Source organism: Strix uralensis, chromosome 2, assembly GCF_047716275.1.
Source record: "Strix uralensis isolate ZFMK-TIS-50842 chromosome 2, bStrUra1, whole genome shotgun sequence".
In the NCBI taxonomy this organism is placed as follows: domain Eukaryota; kingdom Metazoa; phylum Chordata; class Aves; order Strigiformes; family Strigidae; genus Strix; species Strix uralensis.
The window spans coordinates 37,699,702-37,723,755 of record NC_133973.1 but is presented as its reverse complement, the minus strand read 5'-3'; the positions used below and the strand labels follow the sequence as shown (position 1 = coordinate 37,723,755).

The following is a 24,054-nucleotide window of genomic DNA, read 5'->3' as shown; positions in this document are numbered from 1 at the left end:
TTTGTTATTAATCTCATGTTGCCTGAAGCAATGTGTACCTGCCTTTCTTCTCTAGGTGTGAGACACGGTGTTTTCAACAGAACATGAGTGTAAAGTGTGCCTTGGGGGATACCATGACATAGTCAACAAGTTTAAAGTACTTTCAAAATAGAAATTAATAAAGTTGTTATGGTATTAGGATTTTTTATGGCTTCTGACCTGCAGCACTGTAAGTCAATAGTATCAAAACAGTATACTGAAATGTGGAAAAATGGCAGTAGTACTAAACAAGGTTAGGAAAGCTGTATGCTGTGCTGAGGTGAATGCTGTGCCACAGATGCCAGCCATCTGTTGCTGCAGTTTCATGTCAGGGTCAAACACCTGTCATTTCTAGCCTGAAGAGAAGGCTTCTCTTCTAAGCATCTTGGAAATTACTATATGGCACCCTGTACAAGCACATTTTTTTTAGCTGAATGCACATTACCCTTGCTACAGGGTGCAGTATTATATTTTGCACTGGTTTCCGTGAAATGAAAGCTTTTAGAAAGGTTCTGCTTGCCTTGGGCAAGGGGAAGAAGAAAGGCAGCAATCAACATGCTGAGACATCATTCTAATGTTTAACATCCTGGGTGGTTTAATCCCTTTGGATATCCAAATCCTGCCATCTGCTGAATTGCCCATCAGTCCCAAAATTTCAGGATGCTGTAGGCATTCAAAAGAAAGAGTCTTTTAGCCTTTCTCTATGAATCAGAGAACTGAAAAAGGAGAAACAACCATTGGCATCCTGTAGATGTACCGATCTTTCTTTTCCCTCTAGGCTGAAACTGTTTCATGCCCACCCTCCGTACATACTGGGCTGGGATTTAACAGTGGCGACACCTTGCAGACTCATCTTTCAGGTGATGGCAGGAACGACAACCACCACAGCAAGGCAAAAACACAAAGGGAAGTGGTGGATTGCTAGGGTTGTGTGGTTAGCTTTGTCTAGGAAAGTTAGTTAGATAATCTGGTTTCTACAGTTTGTGAGTTATACAGCTGAAAGCCCTCATCCTCATTTAAAAAAAACCCCAACACAACAACTCTTAGCGCTCTAGCTTTTTAATAATTATTTCAATGATTACACAGCGTTCATGAAGCAAATTTTAAAAAATAGGGTAACATTTATTTAATCATAACTCCCCCAGCGGAGCACTTTACATAAGAGTAGGTGTCTGCATGTAAGTGCTTATGGAAAATAAAGCAGAACTGAACATTAGAAATGAGTGCTAAAGGTCTGTGCTGGCATTATGTTTTTAGGGGATTTTATGCTAGAAAATGCTAGAAAGCAAGAGTAGAAAAATACTTCTGAAAAATAAATCTACAGTGAGGTGAAGTCTCTCAGGTACTGGCAGGCTTTGGCGAGACGATTAACTCGTTGACTGAGGTAGCTCCTGTGTTTAGCAGCTTCACTGTCCTCCTCAAGGAGTTGGCTTAGCTTGTCTTTTTCTTGCAAAAGATGCAACATTGCAGTCTGTAAGTTATCCCCGAAATCATGAAGGGCAGAAGACAGGATAATCAGAGGTATCTGATTGGAGAGGCGTTTACTTGCTCCCTGCAAGAAGGGGGGAAAAAGGCAGAAGACTTGTTTCCCAAAAAGAACTAAAAATGGAAGGGGCTATATGTAATCTGGCAAGAAGTGACAGCACCTTTTTAAAATGTTGTACTGAGTTACTGTTTAGGGGTGCTTCTAGGAACTAAAAAGTGTTTGCCATTAGTCTCTTTTGTGCCTAAAGATCTAAAAATTAGGAATTAGTTTGCTGACATCTAGTCAATAGCAAGCAATTCAGCTGAGTCAGGTAAAGCACTTACTGAGCCTACATATTCTCTAGGCACTACTGACCATGGTGGGAGGAAGCCTAGGTGCTTTAAATATGGGTGCTTTTCTGGAGCCAAACTCTACTCAAAATCTTGACAGTCCTGCCATAGCCAACGCAGATTCATGCATGCCATTTTCAAAGGCCATGGACACTTAAGAGATTTTATCTCATGCAAAGTGTATTTGGCTTTGCATAAATCTCATGGAGATATGATGCACTGACATTTGTTATTGTTGAAAATAGCGCTTAGGGCATTTACAGAAATGTGTAACATCTAAGACATTTGTGTTATAGCAGAGAGTATAGCAAGGCAGGAGGGAAGAGCTTATGCAGTTCTGCCTTTGTCTCTTGTTCTCTGAAAGCTGATGGTTTTCTCTCTATCAGCCTGAGCAACCTGAACATTTAATTGCATGAATTTGTCAAAACCTTGCTATTGAAATTCAAGGTGAGTTGCTACCTACCTTACTGCATTATTAATATTGAGCTTGTTGCTTTCTGAGGGAGTTTTACAAAACAAAGATCAAAAGCAAATCCTGATACTGCATGTTCTCTTTGCTGTCTTTCTTTAACATGATCCTTTGTTAAAACATCCCATTTGTCTTCAGAGACTTAACTTCTATGAAGCTATCTGCAGTACAACATATGCACTCTGATCTCTACAGATAGCTGAATCCATTTTAACTTAACGTTTTATTATCACTCCTCCTGCTGCATTAGTTTAGGATCTGACTGCAAGCCACTGACGCCACTTTCTGCTGGCAGCAGGAATATGCAGAGGGGCTTGAGGCTGACCTGAGCTCTCAGACGCTGTGCCAAACAATGAAGTGCTGTACATAATGTTGTTAAGTTTGTGGAAATTAGTGTTATTTGAAAACCATGAGACAAACTTGCAGTGGGGAAAGCAATCCTAGAAGTGTTGCTTCCTTTGTTGGAGAGGGGGGCTTGCCTTCAACTGAATATCAATAACTTCTAATTACAGGGCCAAGGGCTCTTTCCCATCCTATTCTCTCCTCCATGCTGGGAAGTTACTGTCCTATCCTCCCCCTGACACTTGTCCCCATAGGAAAGCCAGCAAGAGAGCATTGTACTGGTGTGGGGCTGTGTAGGAAACAGGGAGTCACCTCCTCTATGAAAGGCTGGAAGAGGGTGTGAAGAGGACTCCACTCGTTGATGGCATATTCCCCGAGTGAGGGGCAGCTGCAGCAGGGAGCCATGCCAGGCTGGAGGGTAGCTAGCAAGTGGTTTAAGAGCCAGCTGTCATTTTAACAACCTGCAGGCTTTTCTAGTCGCCATATCCTGCAGAGTGCAACTACTCCCCTGCGACTGCTGACACAGCCCATCAGACCAGCTTTGTCCTGGCATTTTCATCACTGGCCAGAATCTCCAAATAATTTGTACCGAAACTGTGCATGTACCTGGATGAGAAACTTATACCCTCTGGCTACTATTGCCTGCATAGTGGTAGTATTGCATGAAAGACTCATATTGACTACAGCCAGATCTGGATAAGGGGAATATGCTATAGCATTCAGGGTGCAGAAGAACTGCTATATTGTGGTCTGTAAACTCACATTGAAATAGGCCTTCGTGTGAGAAACCATTTCCTGGACAAAGGAGGGCTCTTGATTCAAAACAGATCCAAACGGCAACTCTTTCCCATTGCCAGCTTTGATAGTGTTTTCTACCTTAACAGAGTTTAAATCATTACTGTAAAGGTCATCCTGGCAATATACAATGCTCTCCATTTTAAACTGGGTCCGGATATGTCTTTCAGCCACTGCTGCTTCTTTCTCTCTAATGTCTTCAATTCTGGTCTAGGAAAGAAAAAAACAAGAAGTTCTCAGACATTTGCTTCCTTTGCAAAGGTGCCGGTGCTTAGCAGTGTCCCCAGGGAATGGCAAGGTGGGCACAGTGTTCAACAGTCCTTGCTGCAGCACTGTCTAATCCTAGACTGGCTCTTGGGAACATGGAGTAATGCTTTAGATTCTGGTTCCTCTGTTGTGAAATAGTAGGAAGATGAGGTGGTTTTGTCCCCTCCTTAAACATGAGTGGGATTAGTCAAAACCTGGTGCTTGGACCCTGAAGGAAAATAAAAGGTTACGGGAACAAGCAGCAATGGCCAGCCATGAGTTCAGCCTGCAGCCTGTCTTTGGTTTTTGCATGGATTTGTTTGTGTCTGCCTCTTGCAGTAGGCAGTGACAGCAGGCACTGATGTGAACTCCACTGCCTTTCCTGCCCTTCTCAAAAATCGCAGTCTCCAATCTGTTGTCAGCAAACCAACCGTCTAACCCCTCACTGTCTGGCACTTTTATTACAGTAATCTGATGCTTTCTGGCCTTTTTGATACTTCCACCTAAAAGTCTGTGGGGGCAACAAAGTTCCCTCAGTCATCCTCAAAATGCATCCTCAAATAGCATCCCTACGAAAGCATCCCAGCTTTTTTCTCATCTTCACTGACTACCAGAACTTCCTCCCTCTTCATTCCTCTCACCAAGGCCTAAAGACCTTCCCCTCTGTGTTTGGCTGAACTAGCTTATTTGCTTGTTGTATGGTTGTCCTGGGAGCTCAGTAGGGTTTGGCCATGCAAGTCAAATAGCAAACCATCTATTTCACTCATGTTTGCCTTTGAGTTTCCTTTTCAAGCAGTACCCTGTGAGCTGACTCTGCTTCCTGGCTGTCCAGCATTGCTTCTCATCTCTCCTTCAACGCTCTTTCTGAGCAAAGGCCTTGATTGACATCCATATCATTTAACTCCACCCCAAAACATGTAATCCCCCAAACTGTGAACAGTCACCCTCTAACTCTCTCATAGTTGAATGATTTTTGGCTTGTCTGCTGCTGCTCCCTTTTATCAAAGATGAGATTCCTGCTGGCTAACAGCCTGGATTGCCTTTCAGAGAGGGAAAAGCGTTGTTTAATGCTCTGAGGCTACCCACACACTTAACAGAGAAGTGCAGGACTTAAATTTGAAATTAGTTATAAATTCTTCAAGGCAGCCATACCAGGTTTTCTTTGCATTGTGTTGTATGTGTCAAGAATGTGATCAGAATGAATGAGGAGTGTATGTTTTAGATCTTCTGAAAGTTGTACTGAAAGGCAAAATGCACTTTCATTAGTGCCATTATAAACATGGTATCATTTTCAAGCTCTTCCTTATTTTATAAAAACCGTAGGTCTGCAAGAAATTCCACGCTTGCATAAGGGTAATGCAATGGGATAGGTACTGTAAGCATGGTTGTATTTACAAATGCCATTCTGTCCTGCTCTTGTCTTATCTCAGGTTAAAGGTAGTGTCTCACCTTAGCAGCTCTGTTTAGATGGTGAAAATTAGCAAAATGCCTTTTAGTGAGTTCCACAAATTTCTCTTCAACCAGTCCTAAGGGAAGAACAGACAGACAAAATAAAGTCAGGTAAGCAAGTGAGGTTCTTAAACTATTGTTAATATGAAACTTGGAAAAACTACTCATTTTCTGTATTCATCCAGAAATAGCTAAGCAGCTGTACTGATGCGCTATGCCTTTATGACCAATACAAACCAGTAGGAACGTAGATTTCTAGGTCCAAGAGTATGAGCCATTAAAGACATTCTGTAACTGCTTAACACCTGAGAGATTGAGTATCACTGAGATTTCCTTGATAAAGCAATTTCTGTGCTTACAGCTGTGTCTGACCAGATGTGCCATCACTCGGCTGTGTAGGCACATCTGCATCTCACCCTCTGAGTGGCCTCCCCAGGAATAGGGGCTAGTGCATATAGTACAGAGCACTGAGTCTGGCATAGACACCATAGCTGCCTTCTAAGGCAAACATAAGAGAGACAGGATCATGACATATTTTTCCTTGGGTGTTTTTTACCTGATGAACTATGTACCCTTTCCCCCAGCCCCAGCAGTCACTGTATAATACCCACAATGTAATGCAAAGTATTGCCAAAGAAGCTGGGTTCTCAGTTCATGTTTGTGAATGCCACTCCCTAGGTTGGGAATACCAAGCTGCTTGGCTGGCACCAGGTATTTCTGCTATACTATTCCTTTATTGTGTTATTTATTCTAGTTACTTTCTAACTCCCTTCCACCAGCCACTGGGAAAAGTATTAACAAATGCTGGAGGCCACCTGTAGAGACTCTGGAGGCTCTAGAGAGGAAGCGAGCCCCCAGGTTGAATCAGATTCGATTCCCCACTCTAAAGTATCCTGGCTGGAGCTCTTGCTCCAGCAGTGAGAACATCAGCTTATCCTGGAAAAAAATTGTCAGGCCCACCAGTGTCTCCCACGCAATAGGCTCATGTGGTCTGCAGGACGTACTGATCACATTGTGCAGTATCTCAACGGCCGGCTCCTCCAGTTCTATGATTTGCTCTTTTATAACATCCTCAAATGTCCTGTAATTGGTGAAGGATGGGAGCTCCCGTCCACGATACTGGTCTTCATATTTCCACACTTTACTGGGTACATTTTTTTTAACTGTAATGTTAAAATAACATTGCTTTACTACTAAATCACTCGATTTATAAATTTCATATTTAATAAGAAAGTCTATTTCTCCTCTTTGAAATGCTCTTGAGAAGAAAAACTATTGAGACAATCTTTCAAGAAATACTGTTACTACAAAACTGAGCTAACACACATTATCGCCCAGTGAATGAGCCATCTCACACACTGGATCAAGCATCTAACTGACAGAAAGCAATCCAGAAATTATGATGGTGCTCAAAAATACTGATTCTTCTTGGAACTGCTGCCCTCACAGAAGTGGCCATTACCAGTCACTTCTGAGTTTTAAAAAACTCTGAACAAAACAAAAACCCAAACTTACTAAACAGTCTTATTCCAGGGAATCTACTGTTGACTATTTAAGGTATCACAGTCAATATTTCTTTGTTTACATTATACAAATTTGCCATTTCAGATGAGGGATATCCCTTCATATTAGTTTACATATTCAGGCAAAGATGTGTTTCTGTGTGTTTTGAAAGGTTTTGATATTGCGCTGTTTTGGGGTCAGATTTGTGAATCATGGATCAAGTGCACATGTGGAAGTAGAAGTCGAGCCATGAATGCATTCAGTTCTAACATTCAGGTATGTGAGTCCATGGCTGAATAATAACAAATCAACAAACAAAAAAAGAAAGTAGAAGTAGATGTGGAGTATCTGGTTCAGAGTCTGAAAGCGTACCTGTACAGTTAAGGTAGTACAAAGCTCTAACATGGCCAAAAGAACATCTATCAGCTTTGCAACAGAAAGTTCAAGGTTTTAAGTCTCCAAAGTATCTGCTATTTTTAATACTTTCATTCATCATAAGAAAGCTGAAGTTAAAGAGAATCATCTGACATGCAATGATTTACCTTCAGAAATCCTAGCGGTGGCTGATAACAATTTTTTTGTTGAGGAAGGGCTTGCTAAAGCTACCTCTAGTTTTCAAGCTATGCAAGTGAACTTACTCTGCTGCACATGTAACTATTTCACCTAAGCATATGTGCACATGAGTTTGGGTTAGCATATTGTCAGCAAGAGCTGTGCTGTTGTAAGAGTTGCTGTATGCTGCTACCCTGATCCTATTGTGAAGTTGGATGTATTAGTTTATATCAATGGGGATAACCTGCAAGTGCCTAGAGAATTCCACACTGTGGTTCTGCTGCCATGTGATGTGTTGTGTTTCTTGTGCAACTGAGTTGCTCTTTGTCCTCTGAAGAAGCTGCATTCTTCTGCTAGTGCTTTCTGCGGTTTTACATCAATTTCTTCATGCCTTCATTATCTTACTCTTTTATTTCTCTCCATAAAATCATGTTGATTGGCTTGGTACTTCATGGATGGGGCATAAGAGACATTAACATAGACGAATGTCTGTCTGTCTGTCTCTTTTCACATATATGCATATATATACATATATTTGTCTCTGGCTGACGGCACCTTTGCAGCCTGTTTGTACCTACCATTTTAGAGTCATTAGTGATGTTAACATAGATGTGCATCAAAGACTAAAAGAACCTGTTTCAAGAGCTACTGTTTGACTGGCAGCTGATGTTATTTCATCTCTAGGAGTAAATGATGGAGTCTCTGAAAGATGTGAAAAAGATGCTGCAAAAGATGTTGAGTGTATAGTAGAAGGTCAGTCTGTGTGTATCACCCTACACCTAAGTGTAGAACTGAGTTCAGTTAAACAGCAAGATGGGTGATGCACAGAAAGGGGTACTCTTTACAAGGCTGTATTTCAGACTCAGAATTACTTTCCCCACACCTTAAATGAGAGCTAAAGTAGAACAAAAAAGACCAAAATAATACTACTACTACCTTTATTATATAGTTGTTTATTATTATTATTATTGTTGTTGTTGTTGTTATTATTATTGGTGTTGGTGTTGGTTTTGTTGCTGTTATTTGGAAGAATGGTTCAGAGAATCACCAACAAATTCTGTGCCAGCGTCCACAGTCTTGATTTTACTGCTTTGCTGGGAGAAGAGAGACATCCACTGATCTCTCTGTAATGACAGCATTTAAGGCAGTCTGGGTCTTTGACCCCAAGGACCAAAGCATAACTTGCCTAACACTACAACAGATGAATGCTCCTAGCTTCTTGTTTTTTACTTTCTTGAAGACAACCTGTTGATGATGCTGTGTCTTGATTTAAAAGCAAGGAAATAGAATCTCAGGTTAGCTGCAAATGATGGTTTTCTATGCTTACCCTTTGCAGCACACTCTAGGAGAATCACTTGCCATGTTTGAAACTCTCTGCGGATTTTTGCAAACAGTCTGATTTCATTTCCAAACAACTGTTCCTCTCCACGCATTGCCAGAGAGATGTCTTGATTAAAGAGTTTGATCAACTGTAATGAATTAAAGAACAAATGAGCAATGTAGTAAAGTTTCATTTCTTCAGACTAACTTTGCATATGTTAAGTAAATTTGCAGTCATTTGATGTTAAAGCAGGGACATGGTTCACTGAAAACATCCCTTCCTTACATCTTTTATGCTCTTAGCTCCTGGTTTTTGGGTTTTTTTTTATTTTTTTTTGTTTTCAAAACCAGCACAGCTGGAGGAGAACAAACTTGATACTATTTTTTTTGTTCTGTTTTGTTTTGGTTTTGTTGTTCTCCCGTGGACTCTTAGAACCATTTACTAAATTCTGATTGACCAGACTTGTATGAAGTCTTTGAAGGCTGATGAGCCTTCCTGATCATCTCTGCTGGCCTGCTGAAAGTTTACTGTGAGGGATTAGCTCCCCAAAATGAGACACTTAGATGGACTCACAAACCATATTTTGATATCAGGAATGCATTTGATCTTATGAGTGGTGTAAACAATGGAAACCCTTAAAAATGTTGGGCAGGCAGGAGTGTAAGTTTTCCCTCTCTGAGGTGACCAATCAACCGAGTTGTTGTTCAGTTCTCTTGTCTCATAATCACAGGAAAAAAGTTGATAGAAGGGGCCATGAATTCCTGTGGTTCATTATTTTTGCAGGTACGGTGTATTCCTGCCAGAGGTTTGTCTATGTTACTCAAAACACTTCAGTGACAAATACCATAAGCTTCCTGGTGGTCCATGCCAATGTTTTGCTAAGTTTAGTGGTTTCTTTTTCTCCCACATTTACCTCCTTGTTCTGCTCTGTATTGATACTTACATCTGTGAGGAAAATCAGCTTCTCAGACTCTGTTGTGGGTGTGCCTCTTCTGTACTTTTGTAGATCCTGTAACGTTTTTTGGAGCACCTCACGTATTTGGTTCTCTAGTGTTGGCAAAGTTTTCTGGGGGGTAGACAGTAAAGAAGGACATTTAGGTAGGTTGAACATGTCTAGTTTTGGAAGGAAAACAATATCACTCTAAGAGTGGCCTACACCTACACATGACCTTTGCTGCTCTTAGGAGTCCAAGAGCTCGCTGTCTTTGTATCCCACACATGATAGTGGGATAGAATGGAAGTGCAAATATGGCCTTCATTGAGAGAAGGCAGGGGGCTAGGATCTCCCTGAGAAATCAGGCTGGATGTCACTGTGAGGTGGGCAGAGTAGCTGCAGTCTAAGGCAACATTTCACCTACAGTGAGCCAAAAACTATGTCCTCACAGGTTGCCCCAGGAAGGTGGTGATGCGGGGAATATACTGACCCCTCAATTCCTGATAAACACCTAATTGAACATGGCTGTTTAGTTGCTTATTTTATGTAAGGTTAAATAATAACATTTTATTTTCTCCTTCAGGACTGAATTTAGAGGTTCCCTGTATTTTAGCATTTTTCCTTAATGGAATAAGATAAGTTACTTACAGATACGTGTATATAAAACTAAAAACCCAATATACTTACATTAGTACAGTAATTTAATAAAACAGTTAGATCTTACTTGAGAGTTAGAAGACATTTTAAGTTATTGTGTTTTAGTAAGCTCATAGCAGTAACTTGTCACCCAGCCAATCAACACTCTTCACAAACAAAAGGAAATATCATGGCTGCCATTGAACAGGCTGGAGTTATGAGTCACAAGTAGATGAAATGGTTTGCCTCTTGTCAATGTTCAGCTTAAAGGCAAACCTGAGGACAGAGCATGGGTTTCTTTACCTCTCACTCTCAGTTCAATTTGTTCTCAGATTGCTGGATTGAAGGATAATTAAGTACTATCTGTGCATATAAAGGTGCAATCCAATGTTGAAGGGCTGAACTTATTTTTACATAGTAACTGATACAAACAGCTTAGTATGGCACCTCTGTTACTTACTTTAATATGTCTCACAAGTTCATTTGTGAGCTTCTCTGCCAGGTGAGGGACAGTAGCCCTTCCTTCTTCCATAAGAATGCTGCAAAAAAGAGGAAAAGGTGGTTTTGGATAGACCCTGTGTGTAGGGCAAGGAGGCAGCACTGATGCTTTGCTTTGTTTTCACTAGTTCTACTACACAAATTGAGTAGAGAAAGGGCCCTCAGAGGAGTGCTAGTACAGATGTGGTAGCAGCCCAGGACTCTCTGGGCACCATGGCTTTTATGCAAGCTTTGTTTCACAGCTACTGGCTAAGCAAAGGGAAACAGAGAAGAATCTGAAAATCACAAAATCTAACAGCAGATTAATGTGCTGCTGTATTATTTCTGCATGTGTGAAGTACACTGATTCAAACCCCTTTTCACCTGCCATTCTCTATAGTATGATTTGCTGCTGAGTCATCTGGATAAATCTGTGCCCTCAGCACAGGCAGTATCCTTTCTCATGCTGAGTTTCACTGTGTTTTCCAGTGAACAGAAATACTTCAGTGCTTGTCTTGAAGTGCTCAGATGCTTAACTTGGATTCTTTGGGACTATTCTGAACTTCTGAAGTTCATTGCATTTCTCCCAGGGTTATGGAGAGATATAAATCAGTTTATGTGACATGTAAAATTCTTCTGGTTTGCTGGAATGCAACACTACACGGGCAATGAGAAATAGTGAGTATAATTAATACCTGTTTTTAATCCTAATTTAAATCTCCACAAGTCAACAGGAAGCTTTGAAGTGACTTTAGTACGTTTTCTATTAGGTCATTTCTGCGAGAAGTACCTGAAATGTTTGTGATTCTCGAAGAACTTTCTCTCCTGCTGGATTGCAGCAGCCAAGGTCAGTTTGTTGTGGATGTCCTGCTGCCCACGACACTTCACAATCATGTAACCTTTTTTGAGAGGGATGACCAGGTTGCGTATTACGTTAATAATAGTCTCTTCAGTTCCTCTGTCTACCAAGTCCGGTTTCGTGAGGATCCCTGCAAAGTTACCCAAAGAGAAAGTTAGTTGAGTGCAGGAGTTAAATGTGGGAGAGGTGCAATAGGACACGCCACCACCAGAGCGGGAACGCTCCTGCACTGTGTTTTATAAAGCAGCTTCTCTTCATTTCATTTTCTCTCTCCTAAAAAGCTTCCAGCTTCTGGGCTTTGAACTGTAAAACTTGCTCTATAGTTGGGCTCCCACCATGCCTTTTGCCTTGCAAACCAAAATTGACTCAAAATTGAGGTATTCTTAGAAGTACTTATCTCAAACTTTGTAAATAGTTTACTTAGGCTGTTTTCTTTTTTTCCTTCTTCTAGTAGCTAATTTCACAGATCTGGCATGGAATACAGAACATCAGACCTTAATGAAAAAAAAGATTTGCACTTCTCTTCTACTTGTAGCTTAAAAATTGCCTCACCTAATGTCCTTTCTCCACTGGGGTCCACCTCTTGAGCCATTTTCAGTGCTTCTGTTGTTGCAATATCCACATTACATGGCACCACTACCAAATTGAGTGTCTCTTTGCAGCCAATAATTTTTCTGAGTAGCATCTTGATCTGCAATGCAATACAGCAGTAATGAAGTTCAGTGAAATCAGATGATTGCTTGTAGGATGTGACAATTTCTAGCAATATGAGCCACCGCCTGATGACATTAAATGTCACATATACTGAGTATGGTATTACATGCTAAGGAATAGCATGGGAATGGGTCAGTGGAAGTATGCAGCCTCTTCCTATGTCAAGATTAATCCAAACATCTAGCATGAATGAGGCCAGACTGTTGTTTTGTCTGTCCTGAAAGCTATGTAACATTTAACCTCTCATACATATAATATTTCATTATGGAAATATTAAAGATATTTCATAAATAATCACATGTAAGAAAAACAAGCTCTGGTGTCTAGGTGCATATTTATGGAGAGAAAGCAAGATAGATTATGATGATAAATCTCAAATTTGTATCTCTGAAAGGAGAGCAAATGTCTTTGGTTTATATTTCAGTAGACTATCTGAAAAGAAACCCCAAGTCACGCATGACATCTAGTTGACTTTGTTTCTGTATTTCAATGCCAAACTAAAAGAGTTTCTTGTAGTTTGTGTTGTATTGCAAAATGTTCACACAGCTCTATTGTGGTTATACTGAAGTAAGTTAACTCTTTTTTTTCTGAGGTTTGGTAAAGGTGCCTCTCTTTTCTACTTCCCTTCCATCCCAATTTCTGACACGCTACAATGCTGTAGCCTCCATCTCTGAAGCATGCAGGCAGCTGGGGATGATGGAAAAGTGTGGTTCATGTCACACCTGCTGTTTTCTTCTGAGTACAATAGAAAGATTACTATCTAATTGTGAAATGAAATTACTCTTCTCCCAGAGAGTAAAGCACAGACAATGCACTCTTGTCTCATTTTTGTTGATATGTCTAGTTTAGTTTCAGCTACTCTTATTCCAAGTTCCTATTTAAAAGTATTTTAGGAGAAACAATACACTCATCTCCTGCATATCACCCTCACAGCTGGCCTTGTCCAACAAGAGTTTTATTTGCATTCCCCAGCATTTCTTCTAAAAGCAGACAGAAGAAGAGTAGAGATCACCTCCACTTTAATGCATATTCTGTTTACTTCAAAAAGGGTCTACTGGGATTCCTTAAGGAATGAGAAAAACCAGGATGGGTCTGATTCTGATGTGTTCTGTAAGTAAGGGGTGACAGAGCAACAAACCTATAAGTGGGCCAATTTGCCACCTTGCTCCAGAAGAGCTTACAAGGACTTTGATCTAGTCACCTTTATCAAATACACCCAGACAACTGGTAAGAGACAACTCATTTTGGGATGTATCTATCATCCAGACTGTGGTCTGGCCAAGGGACATGGGGGCAGCACTGTGTTCAGGGTCCACATAGCTAGGTTATTCTGTGCTGACATGGATAGGCTGTGTCAAGGCACCCGAGGTGGCTCCTTCACAGCTAGTGTGGGCAGCTCCCTTCTGCACGAGGACAGGAGGGCAGGCAGGAGATCCTGGACTACACTGTTCCTATTGGCAATTACTTGCTTGAAAAATAGACCTGCTTGTTTGTTAGCATAGCTCTACTGTTGGCTCAGAAGCCCAGCATAATATCTCCAGCTTCCTACAGGAAAGGCTTGCATATGAGGTAAGTTACAGAAGTGACCTTGTGCACAGGTTGGCATATGAGACAGTTTTACCTGTTCCCCGATGTCTTTTGGTTGATCCCCCACAGCCACTCTGGCAATTCCAGGAAGATCAATTAGTGTCAGATTTGGGACATCTGGAGACCGAATTTCTAGGGAAATTAATTCTCCACTAATGGCACCTCTAGTACCAGCCACAACATCCTGGGCTGCAAGGAGAAAAGAGCAAGGCAATGAATACAAGCTTCAAACAGTGCATCAAAGCAAAGCTGAACACAACTTAGGAAAGTACCTACTACCACCTAAGGTTCTTTTAGGCCTGGCTTTTTTGAGATTCAACCATGCAGGTAAGTCCATTTATGCAAAAATCTAAGGAAATTTTTATACAATACATGGATACATGGAGTCATTTTGGAATGTGAACTGTAATATTTTACAGAGCATATACTTAAGAACTCTCATATATGCAGACAAAATACACCACAATGAAAGTGACCAGATAAAATACTGGTCAGTTTTAGAAATGCTTCCTCAACATCGAGACATTTTGAAGGCATTAATCAATCCTTGGCTGTCTTGAAAGACAAATAGATGTTATTTTACATTCTTCACATTTTGATATCAAGTTGAGATATCGAGTAATTTGTCCCAGATTGAGTAAGGCAATAATGCTTGAACTGTGAACAGCACAGAGAAGCAAGGAAACCACACAGTCATTCTCATGAGAGATTTTCAGCTCTGTAATTAGCTTAATCAGTTCATACCACTTGCCTTGCCAGTTTTGGAAGGATATATTGAAAATATCCAAATAATATATAGAAAAGCTAATGAAGAAACATTAGGCCAAATAACAATGTTGCAAAACTGTGCTAGTCAAGGAAATAAGGATGATCCCACTTTCACATTTAGAGCAAGTGCTTACTGCCCTTTGGGTAAGAAAAATGTTTCCTTACACAGCATGAAATACCATAAAAGTAAAGCTGTGTCATGGGAAGGACAATGATTGAGGCTGTGGTCACACTAGCTGGCAGAAGCTCTATATGCCCTCCACTCTGCCTTCTTGCAATTTTCTCCAAAACCATAAAAATTCAAGCCACAGACACCTCAAGCATTCTCTGAGCTTTTGAACTGATGACAAGAACCATTTAAGGCTTTGCATGTTTACAATTTGGCAGACAACCTTCCCAAACCAGGCAGATAGCGTCCAGCTGAGGACACAGCCTGAGCTTTTATTGGACATCATGGATCATTGTCACCACTGAAGTAGTAAGTAGCATAACTGTCTTGAGAGAGTTGTATTATGCTTCTTCTGCTCTGAATTCAGGTCTTGATGTTACTCATGGCTACAATCACTGTGTTAGTATGGGAACTGCTGCTCAGCCTAAGAAAAGGGCAGAAAGGATTCAGAGGAGATTGAGCAAACCAAATCAGAGGGGAATGCATTACAACTCACCTTGTCTTATTGCTTTCTCCACCTCAGATGCACTTTGGAGCTCTATGATGATGTTGCGGTAAGAAATTTTTCCTTTCCATGCCTGGGTGTCAGGTATTTTTCTCAGTTTAAGTTCCAAGGGACATCGAGTAACAATACCTGCAGCAGTTCCAAAGACAGAGGTAACTCTGTCAGCAGTTGTTACACAACATGGACTGTGTGACATACACAGGGTTGCCTAATACTTTGCACAGAGACACAGAAATGTTCCAAGAGACATTGCCAAAGGGGTCTCCTCCAACTTTCCACTCATAGCAGCACTATCAGCCGCACTAGATGAGGTCAGCCATGGCTCTGTCCAGCCACGTCTTGTCTTGCAAACCTCCAAGGATGGAAATTCGCACCTCTTTGGGTGACCTGTTTCAATGCTACACCTACATCCTATCAAAACCTTTTCCTCAAGTTCAGCCTGAAAGACTAGATCGTATTGTCAACTCAGACAGAACTTGCAGAATTTATATGGAATCATAGAATGGTTTGGGTTGGAAGGGACCTTAAAGATCACCTAGTTCCAACCCCCCTGCCATGGGCAGGGACACCTTCCACTAGACCAGGTTGCTCAAAGCCCCATCCAACCTGGCCTTGAACCCTTCCAGGGAGGGGGCAGCCACAGCTTCTCTGGGCAACCTGTTCCAGTGTCTCAGGAAAAGAAAAAGACAAAGAAAAAGAAAAAGGAGAGGAGAGGAGAGGAGAGGAGAGGAGAGGAGAGGAGAGGAGAGGAGAGGAGAGGAGAGGAGAGGAGAGGAGAGGAGAGGAGAGGAGAGGAGAGGAGAGGAGAGGAGAGGAGAGGAGAGGAGAGGAGAGGAGAGGAGAGGAGGGGAGGGGAGGGGAGGGGAGGGGAGGGGAGGGGAGGGGAGGGGAGAGGAGGGGAGATCCCTTTCACCTCAGCAAAGTGAAATTCAGATGAAAACTGAATGAAGGTGAGTTCTTACCATTGCCCCTAGGAAGAGCAATGCCAGACAGGGCTTCTAGGACGGAGCTTTTCCCAGAGCTCTGGTCTCCGATCACTGCGATTGCGGGCAAAGCCAGGTCATTTTCTATTCCGAGAGCTCTTAGGCTGTCGACCAGATCAATGCAGGGTTGGATCTTTTCCTCATATTGGTTGTACAAAGTATGTTCTGCTGCCTGCTAGAGTTAAACTTACAGTGAATTTTCCATAATTTTAAAATAAGTTGTTTCCACAAGGAAACACCCCTTTTTGGCATCTTTTCCAGCTAATCATTCTCTAGTAAACCTTATGTAGTGGCATCAAGCTGTACGTCATATCACTATGCATTCTTACACATTCGTGTTATAAACAGGTATATGTAAATACAGCAAAGTCGGTTGAGGTTGGCTCAATGACTATCCGTAATAAAAATACCAAACTTTGTAAGCTATCCTGAGAAGGCAAAGAGTAAAATGAGACTTAAATACTAAGTGTGTTTTGTTAATTTATTTTTTTTAATAACTGTCATTTTCTTCCACTCATCCATAGATGTACTGAAGTATGTGTATGCAAATGGAGACTAGTCCCAGTAATAACAGAATGTAGTACAAAATAGTTTATTAAATTTTTGTTTTGAAGATTTAGTTTGTGTGCAGACACCAAAAGCATTCTGCTGTAGCGTCTTTAACAGGTGGCTAAAATCTTTTAGACCATCATGGCTCTTCCTTCTTTGGCTCATTTTAGGCTAGGGTAAAGGCTGAATATGAGTGATTTTTTTTACATGTTTTATTGTAATTTTTTCGTTTTGATACATGTGCCAGATACTAACATAGGCTCTTGATTTTCATGAAAACAAGCCGAATAATTTCCAGCCCTTTACAAAACTGGTCCGCCTGCTGGTAAATATGCCCAGCTGAGGAGTATAAAGATCAATTTTGTCTCTTCTCCCTGTTCCTCTCTCCGCATTCCAGTCTGACTACTGCATTTAGAAATGCAGTTTTGAAAACACCAATATGTTACAGACCCTAACAGACCAGGCACATTCATACTTGATTTTTTGAAAAGAAAAATTGAAGATTCTCACCATCACCTTTGTCTAAGAAAGCCATCTCTGAAAATACGTCTGTCAATCAGATGTAATCAGAGAAAATTTCTCTTTCAAGATGAGAAAGACAGCACACATTACTGGAGGCAGATATTTTAAAACCTTATTGGTAACCCCTCCCCACTATTTTCATCACAATGTTTACTAACTAGTAAATCCTAACCATTCTCAAGGAATTTCACTAACTATGACACAGACTCAAAACCAATCTGTTTTCAGTGTCAAATATTCAACACAGGTTATTATTAACCTTTCTTTGCATTTCTGTTGAAGGTAGTAGAGCTCAAGTAAAAATATCTCAGATTTTAGGATTTCTGTTCAGCATTTGCTAATTGTTACCAATGAAACAGATACATGTTGCTCATTAAATTGGCTGCTAAGCTGCTGCCATCCTATTTTTCAGACCTGCATTTTTTATGCCTGCAGATTAATTGCAAGTACCTGTCTTCCTACCTAGTTACACAAATGACTGCTTGGCCCTGACCCCAAAAGTATTCCTCTGCTTAGACCTAACAAGTGCAGATTGCCCAAAGAGACAAAGGAATTAATTTTGGGGCACAAAGTGAAACATAGGAGTAAGAGTGGGAAGGATCTATGCCCTCTTCTGGTATCTGCCTTACCGTGTCTTGTTCTCCATAACACTGTTCCTTCAACTCCTCCCGCTCGTAGTTAGGTTTTCTCTCAGTCATGTTGTCTGACATCAGATCTTCATCTTCTAAGTCTGGTGGAAGAGGTACTGCAAAAGCTTCTAAAGATGTTTGTAAGGAAGGTGATGTAAAAACATCTTTCTTCAGGGCAGGTTTGGTTCTTTCAGAAAGTTGTTTGACAGCTGCATTCTTATTATCCATGGCCTGCTGATTTCTTGGCCTAGCACGTAGGTTGTCCATAAATGCTTCACTAAATAGGGATTACTGTCTGGTCCAACCACTGTTTCATACAGCTTCTGAAATCAAACATGGGGCACTGAGTGACTCCAGCTTGCAACAGTGATCACAGCAGAGAAAATCAAACACCGTTTTTATTTACTGATTCAAACCCTCATTAGATATCAAGTGCCACAGCTCTTTTCAAATCACTGAAATTGCTCTCCAGAGGATAGGTTTGAAACACTTCTCCCTGCCTCTCTTATGCTTTCTTTGTGTTTTCAAAAAAAGAAGTTACCACAGAGTAAACAAGAATGTTTTTTGGGGAGAGGGAGGAAAAGTTAAACCAGTTTTTGCAAAAAGCCAGTTTTCCTCAATGAAATATTTTGCTGAAAGGTGTTTTGAGAAGCATAATCAATATGGCAGCTGCTGGGCATGATTGGAAAGAGTATGTGAATGTTTAACTTCAGTCACATGGGAGTACAGGGCTGTGTGGCTGCACAAGGAGGGTCTACATGGGTGGCCCAACGACTACAACAGTAGGACACACCAAGCCATAGTCTGCTATGAGGCCAACTCGCCTCCCTTGCAGTAGAAACACTTGTCAGGGGCAAATCTTACACATATTTTAGAAGCTCAATATTTTAATGACCCCCTTGATAGCTTAAAATCCTCTCCAAAAATGGTGTCATTGGCAAACTTGCTGAGGGTGCACTCAGTCCCACTGTCAATGTCACCTACAAAGATGTTAAATAGCACCGGTCCCAATACTGACCCCTGAGGAACGCCACTAGTTGCTCTCCACTCAGGCATCGAGCCATTGACCACAACTCTTTGAGTGCAACTGTCCAGCCAATTCCTTATCCACCAAGTAGTCCATCCATCAAACTCATGTCTCTCCAATTTAGAGACAAAGATGTTATGTGGGACATTGTCAAAAGCTTTGCACAATTCCAGGTAGATGATATCAGTTGCTCTTCCCTTACCCACCAGCTCTCTAACCCCGTCGCAGAAGACCAACAAATTTGCCAGGCATGATTTGCCCTTAGTGAAGCCATGTTGGCTGTCACCAATCACCTCCTTATTTTCCATATGTCCTAGCATAGTTTCCAGGAGGATCCACTCCATGATCTTATTGGGCCCAGAGGTGAGACTGACTGGCCTGTAGTTCCCCGGGCCTTCCTTTTTCCCTTTTTAAAAATGGGAGATATATTTCCCCTTTTCCAGTCAGCGGGAACTTCACTGGACTGCCACAACTTCTCAGATATGATGGATAGTGGCTTCGCCACCTCATTTGCTAGTTCCCTCAGGACCCATGGATGCATCTTGTCAGGTCCCATGGACTTGTGCACATTCAGCTTCCTCAGATGGTCTCAAACCTGATTGTTTCCTACAGTGAGCTGTTAATTCTCCCAGTCCCTGTTTTTGCCTTCTGCAGCTTGGGTGGTGGGGTGGCTGGAACACTTGCCATTGAAGACAAAAAAGTTGTTAATTACCTTGATCTTCTCCATACCACAGGTAACCAGATCTCCTGTTTCCTTCTGGAGAGGTCCCACATTTTCCCTAGTCTTCCTTTTATCACAACGTACCTGTAGACATACTTTTTCCTGTTGCTTTTGATGTCCCTGGCCAGATTTAATTCTATCAGGGCTTTGGCCTTCCTAACCTAATCCCTGGCTGCTTGGACAGTTTTCTGTATCCCTTCCAGCCTACCTGCCCTTGCTTCCACCCTCTGTAGCCTTCCCTTTTGTGTTTGAGCTTGTCCAGGAGCTCCTTGTTAACTTCCTGTTCTTTTAATTTTTTTGTTAAGTTTATAGGTTTTCTAATTTGAGCAGATGTCAAAACAGGATGATCAGACACAATGTAAGTTATACTTTCAAGGTGTAAAAGAAATTTAGAAAAAAACAGATTAATTCCACACTTGCTATTCAGTCTTTCTTTTTAATAAAGCAATACAATTTTTTAAAATATATATTCCTGTCTCCTTTTATCAAAATAAAAAATAAATTACTATGGGGAAACTTCTCGGTTTTGACCAGAAATAAAAGATGACTGAACTACTTTAATTTCTTTATAGGTATTCATTTTACAGTTCCCTCATCTTTCTCCACATGTACCCTTTTTTTAATATTTCAGTATGAACTTTTTTCTCTTTCTGCTAATGAATTACAGAACTTTGCTTCCTTGAATGAAGACTAAGTGCTTTATCTGCAACAAACATGCATTCCCCATTCACTGACCACCAGATTCTTTTGTGATTTTCTATTACTACAGGAAATAATTTACTGATAATAATGTTTCTAATAGTAATCCCTTTTATTGCCTCTCCCATTCTCTGCATGTGTTTCAATTGAGTAGAATGAACACTTCCCATAAATTTTTAATTTAATGTAAATATTACCCAGGAACAATTTTCTGTCCCTTTTACATTATTGTTTATATTCATTGGGCTGTGTTCAGAATTATTAATGTACTGATTTTAGGCATATGGCCTCCTAAACATGAATATGTTTCCTTCAGAAAGAGGTTATACAACAAACTTTAGCTACCCTTAAAATGAACAGGATGAAAAGCAAAAATACTGTAGTAAGGCCACCAGGAAAAACAAAAAAAAAAAAAAAAAAAGAAAAAGAAGGATCTTGCAAGATAAACCTGTGACATCTGGGAAACTGAGACTTAAGGAGTCTGACAAAAAAAGTGACAACTTTGAAATATTTTAGTGCAAGGGCTATATGTTACCACAGACCTAGGTTTTTTAGCTAAGTCTACAGTGCAGATCACAGCGTGCACACACAGATACACAGTCTAACAAAGATACTTACAGTAAGCAGTGGAGTAAATCAGCATGTGTGGATTTCTGAGCTACCCGGCTGTTCTTCACCTGGACCTGAAAAAGGTTAGATAGGTTGGTGCAACCCTTCACTCTGCCATGCAGGCATAGCGATTGCTTTGTGTAGTGAGCCTTGACAACATTGGATGAAAGAAAGAAAGAAGGAGAGGAAAAAAAGAGCTGCAATTTTTAAGTGCCTTTCTGAAATTAGTCAGAATCCACACGTGAAACGTGACACCTGGATGACGTGCTGATGCTGAAACTCTGATAACACCCCCCTCACCAGAGCTGCGCCTGCCTCCATCATTGGGACTATATTGGTTTCCTTGAACCTTACCTTTAGATGTTTGCCTGCCTGTGTGTTGGAAACCTCTCCCAGCACAACATGAAGCACTGCACTACAAAACCACGTCTGCATGAAGCACTAACCTGCTGATGGTGCTGAAGAGGAGTTGCCTCGTTTTTCTCTAATGATCCTGGCTTTGTGTCTCAACGGGTAATAAAATCTGTGATCAAACCCAAAGTGCAAAGCTGTGGCACAAACCCACACAGCTCTTGCATTTATTCACTCTGTGTCCAGCCAGAGGAGTGCAGGGACTTCTGCCTGACATATCCTGTGACTTCAGGATATTTGGGTAAACTACGCAGTCTCTGGTTTGTAAGTTTATTAATTCTAGATGTCTTCTCAGAAGAAAAATGAAGCAATGAAATTCAAAATGATGCTACACATGAATACTGCCGGCTAAATCATGTTGCTGAACAACATGTGCCCCCACACAATGCACACTTTAAAAAATGTGTTCCAATTTAAATGCCGTCTCTCAGTCATCTCCCTTTAAAAAAAGAAATAATACTAATATATTTTCTTTTTTCCCATCCCAGAAATCAACAAACCCTACTCTTGGAAATCTTGTTTGACCATACTTACTTTAGACTCATATACAGCCTTCTCACACACAACTATTAAAAGGAATGAAGAGAACAGTCAAAAAATGTGTGATTATTTTTAGAAGGAGGAAAAGAGAAACTTTTACCTGTGTGTTGTCCTGTAGCAAGGAGAAGCAATGACTCTTCAACTTCTCCGTGCTTTTTTATTAACAGGCTCCACCTACACACTGTGACAAGAGTCAGGAGAAATGAAACCAATTCTGATATGAAAAAGGCTCGCTTCATGATAGCTCTGGAAATAATAATGCAATGTGCTGTTTTTTTCCTCTCATTCATTTCCTTATATGCTAGCCAACTTTCCTCCTGTTGTTTAGCAGATGACAGAAATTAAACTCCTCACGAGCACAGCTGACTGCCTCCTCACTTGGCTGTACTGCACAGCAGGGTGACAGGGACAAATGGCAGAGGTGTTTGGAAATATTATCCATGAGGAATAACCCCCCCTTCCTCCCCCAAAAAGTCCACTTGCTGAGTGAGCTCACTTGCACATGGGGCAAAACCAGCCAGGTTGAGTGGAGAGTGGGCAAGCTGCTGTGTCCCACTCCCCACAGGGATACCCCCTGGGGATGCTGGCCCTGCATGATTTGGGGGACCCTTTCAGCCTCCTCATCCGTTCTTGCAAAAAGCAAGTGGGTGAGGGCCCCCTCCACAGGAGAGGGAGTATTTTTTCCACCTCACAGAGAAACTTTCCAGCCCAGCTACGGTGGCAACTCATGCCACTGCTCACCTGGGCTGCTCCTTTGCTGTTGGAGGCTGCAGGGTATGGCTGAGGTTGCTGAACATGGACAACAAGAAAGCAAAGGGATACACAGTGGGATTTATTGGTGTTATGCACTGCTTCAGGGCAGTCAAGGTCTTGAGCTGTTTCTCAGGTCCTGGCACTCATTTCTCGATGTTACTGGGTCAGGATGCTCCCTATTCTGCTGTCTTTGCTCTCCTGCCCACGTTTTTTGTGTTTTTATAGGTTCTAAGCTGTTAAGCAAAATCAGCTTGCTTTGTCCAGACAGTGACTTTGCAAGCCTGATGCAGGATCAGCCCCTATTTCTCGCTCCCTCTGGTTTTGACTACTGCCTCGATCAGCTGCTTTCAGTTCCTGGTGGTTTGTGTGTGTTTCAAACTGCCTCACTGTGGTTCGTGGATCTGACTGAGCAGCAGACACAATGTTCATTAGAGCCAGCCCTTCCTCCTACTTCCTCATCCAACAGGGACTCAGAGGCCTTGTCTCTGAGCTCTGGCTGCAGGTGCATGGCAGGGAGTGACATGGACCTAGTGCTGCACGGGCAGCACCATGGCTCACTCGGCATGGGCCGTGGCAGGAGACTGCAGCTGCAAGCTCTCCTGGCCTCCTCCACCATCCCTCTTCTTGTACTCAAGCATATAGGAGACCTATCTGAGTGGGAATGGGCTTCTGAGTCATGCTGCTGATTAGCTTATTAATTTTCAGCAGTGTTTTTGTTATGTGAATGATTCGCTTCTGGGGTTTTGTTTAATCACAAGACTATGTTTTGAAGAAAAAGATGAGATCTGGGCAATATTGCCTTGCTGTGAAGGGGGAAATCAGGGTTCTCTGTTCTCCAAATGTTAAGATTTCAGTTGTTCTATTTTATCCTGAATCAGCAAAATAAAATCTTTGCCCCATTACTGGGAAATGTTTTAGTGTAATGCATTGAAAACCATTTTCCTGTTTATGTAATGATTTGTAACAGCATGTTTCACTGACAATACAGTTCTACAGATTGAGACAACACAATAAAGGATGTTTAAAAAGAGATTAAGCAGAATTTCTTTCAAATCTCAGAAGTGTAGAGTATGTTTTGAAACAATTTTAATCAACATAAATATGGGACATGATGCAAAGGATGAAAGACCAAGCATTTGTCAAAACAAATTCATATTATACTTTTAAAAAGGAATATCAAATTGTAATGTAAATGCACTAGTTGGCAGGATCATTATGTGACATAAACCATTAGGCAAAATCCTTAATCATAAAATTATTCCGGTAGTAAGAGACTGTCAGGTATCATCTAGTCAAACCTTATAACTCAAAGTAGTTCAAAGTAGTTCAGACCATGTTGTCTCAGGCTTTATCCCATTGACTCTTGAAAGCCCCCAAGGATGGAGATTCCACAGCCTCACTGTGAAATTCATTCAAGTGGTTAAATAGCCTTAGAGATACTTTTTTTTCTTC

General features: G+C 41.2%; 1 protein-coding gene across 3 annotated transcripts; it reads right to left on the bottom strand.

Annotated features, from left to right (window-relative positions):
- Positions 1 to 1,061: 1,061 nt before the first annotated feature.
- On the bottom strand, positions 1,062 to 21,974 carry LOC141940124 (interferon-induced GTP-binding protein Mx-like). Of its 3 annotated transcripts, none has more exons than XM_074860908.1 (14): positions 21,950 to 21,974; positions 17,843 to 18,165; positions 16,122 to 16,317; positions 15,151 to 15,288; positions 13,752 to 13,906; positions 11,969 to 12,107; positions 11,348 to 11,546; positions 10,541 to 10,619; positions 9,454 to 9,576; positions 8,517 to 8,658; positions 6,139 to 6,297; positions 5,135 to 5,211; positions 3,407 to 3,649; positions 1,062 to 1,570 (listed from the first exon to the last, which is right to left on the bottom strand). In XM_074860908.1, exons 2-14 carry the CDS (start codon positions 18,107 to 18,109, stop codon positions 1,337 to 1,339), a joined length of 2,151 nt encoding a protein of 716 aa, XP_074717009.1. In that variant the 5' UTR covers positions 18,110 to 18,165; positions 21,950 to 21,974; the 3' UTR covers positions 1,062 to 1,336. The 3 variants fall into 3 exon arrangements, with proteins under 3 accessions (XP_074717009.1, XP_074717007.1, XP_074717010.1); XM_074860906.1 differs by lacking the exon at positions 21,950 to 21,974 and adding an exon at positions 20,908 to 20,926; XM_074860909.1 differs by lacking the exon at positions 21,950 to 21,974 and adding an exon at positions 20,908 to 20,926 and having other exon boundaries at positions 16,122 to 16,314.
- Positions 21,975 to 24,054: the final 2,080 nt, after the last annotated feature.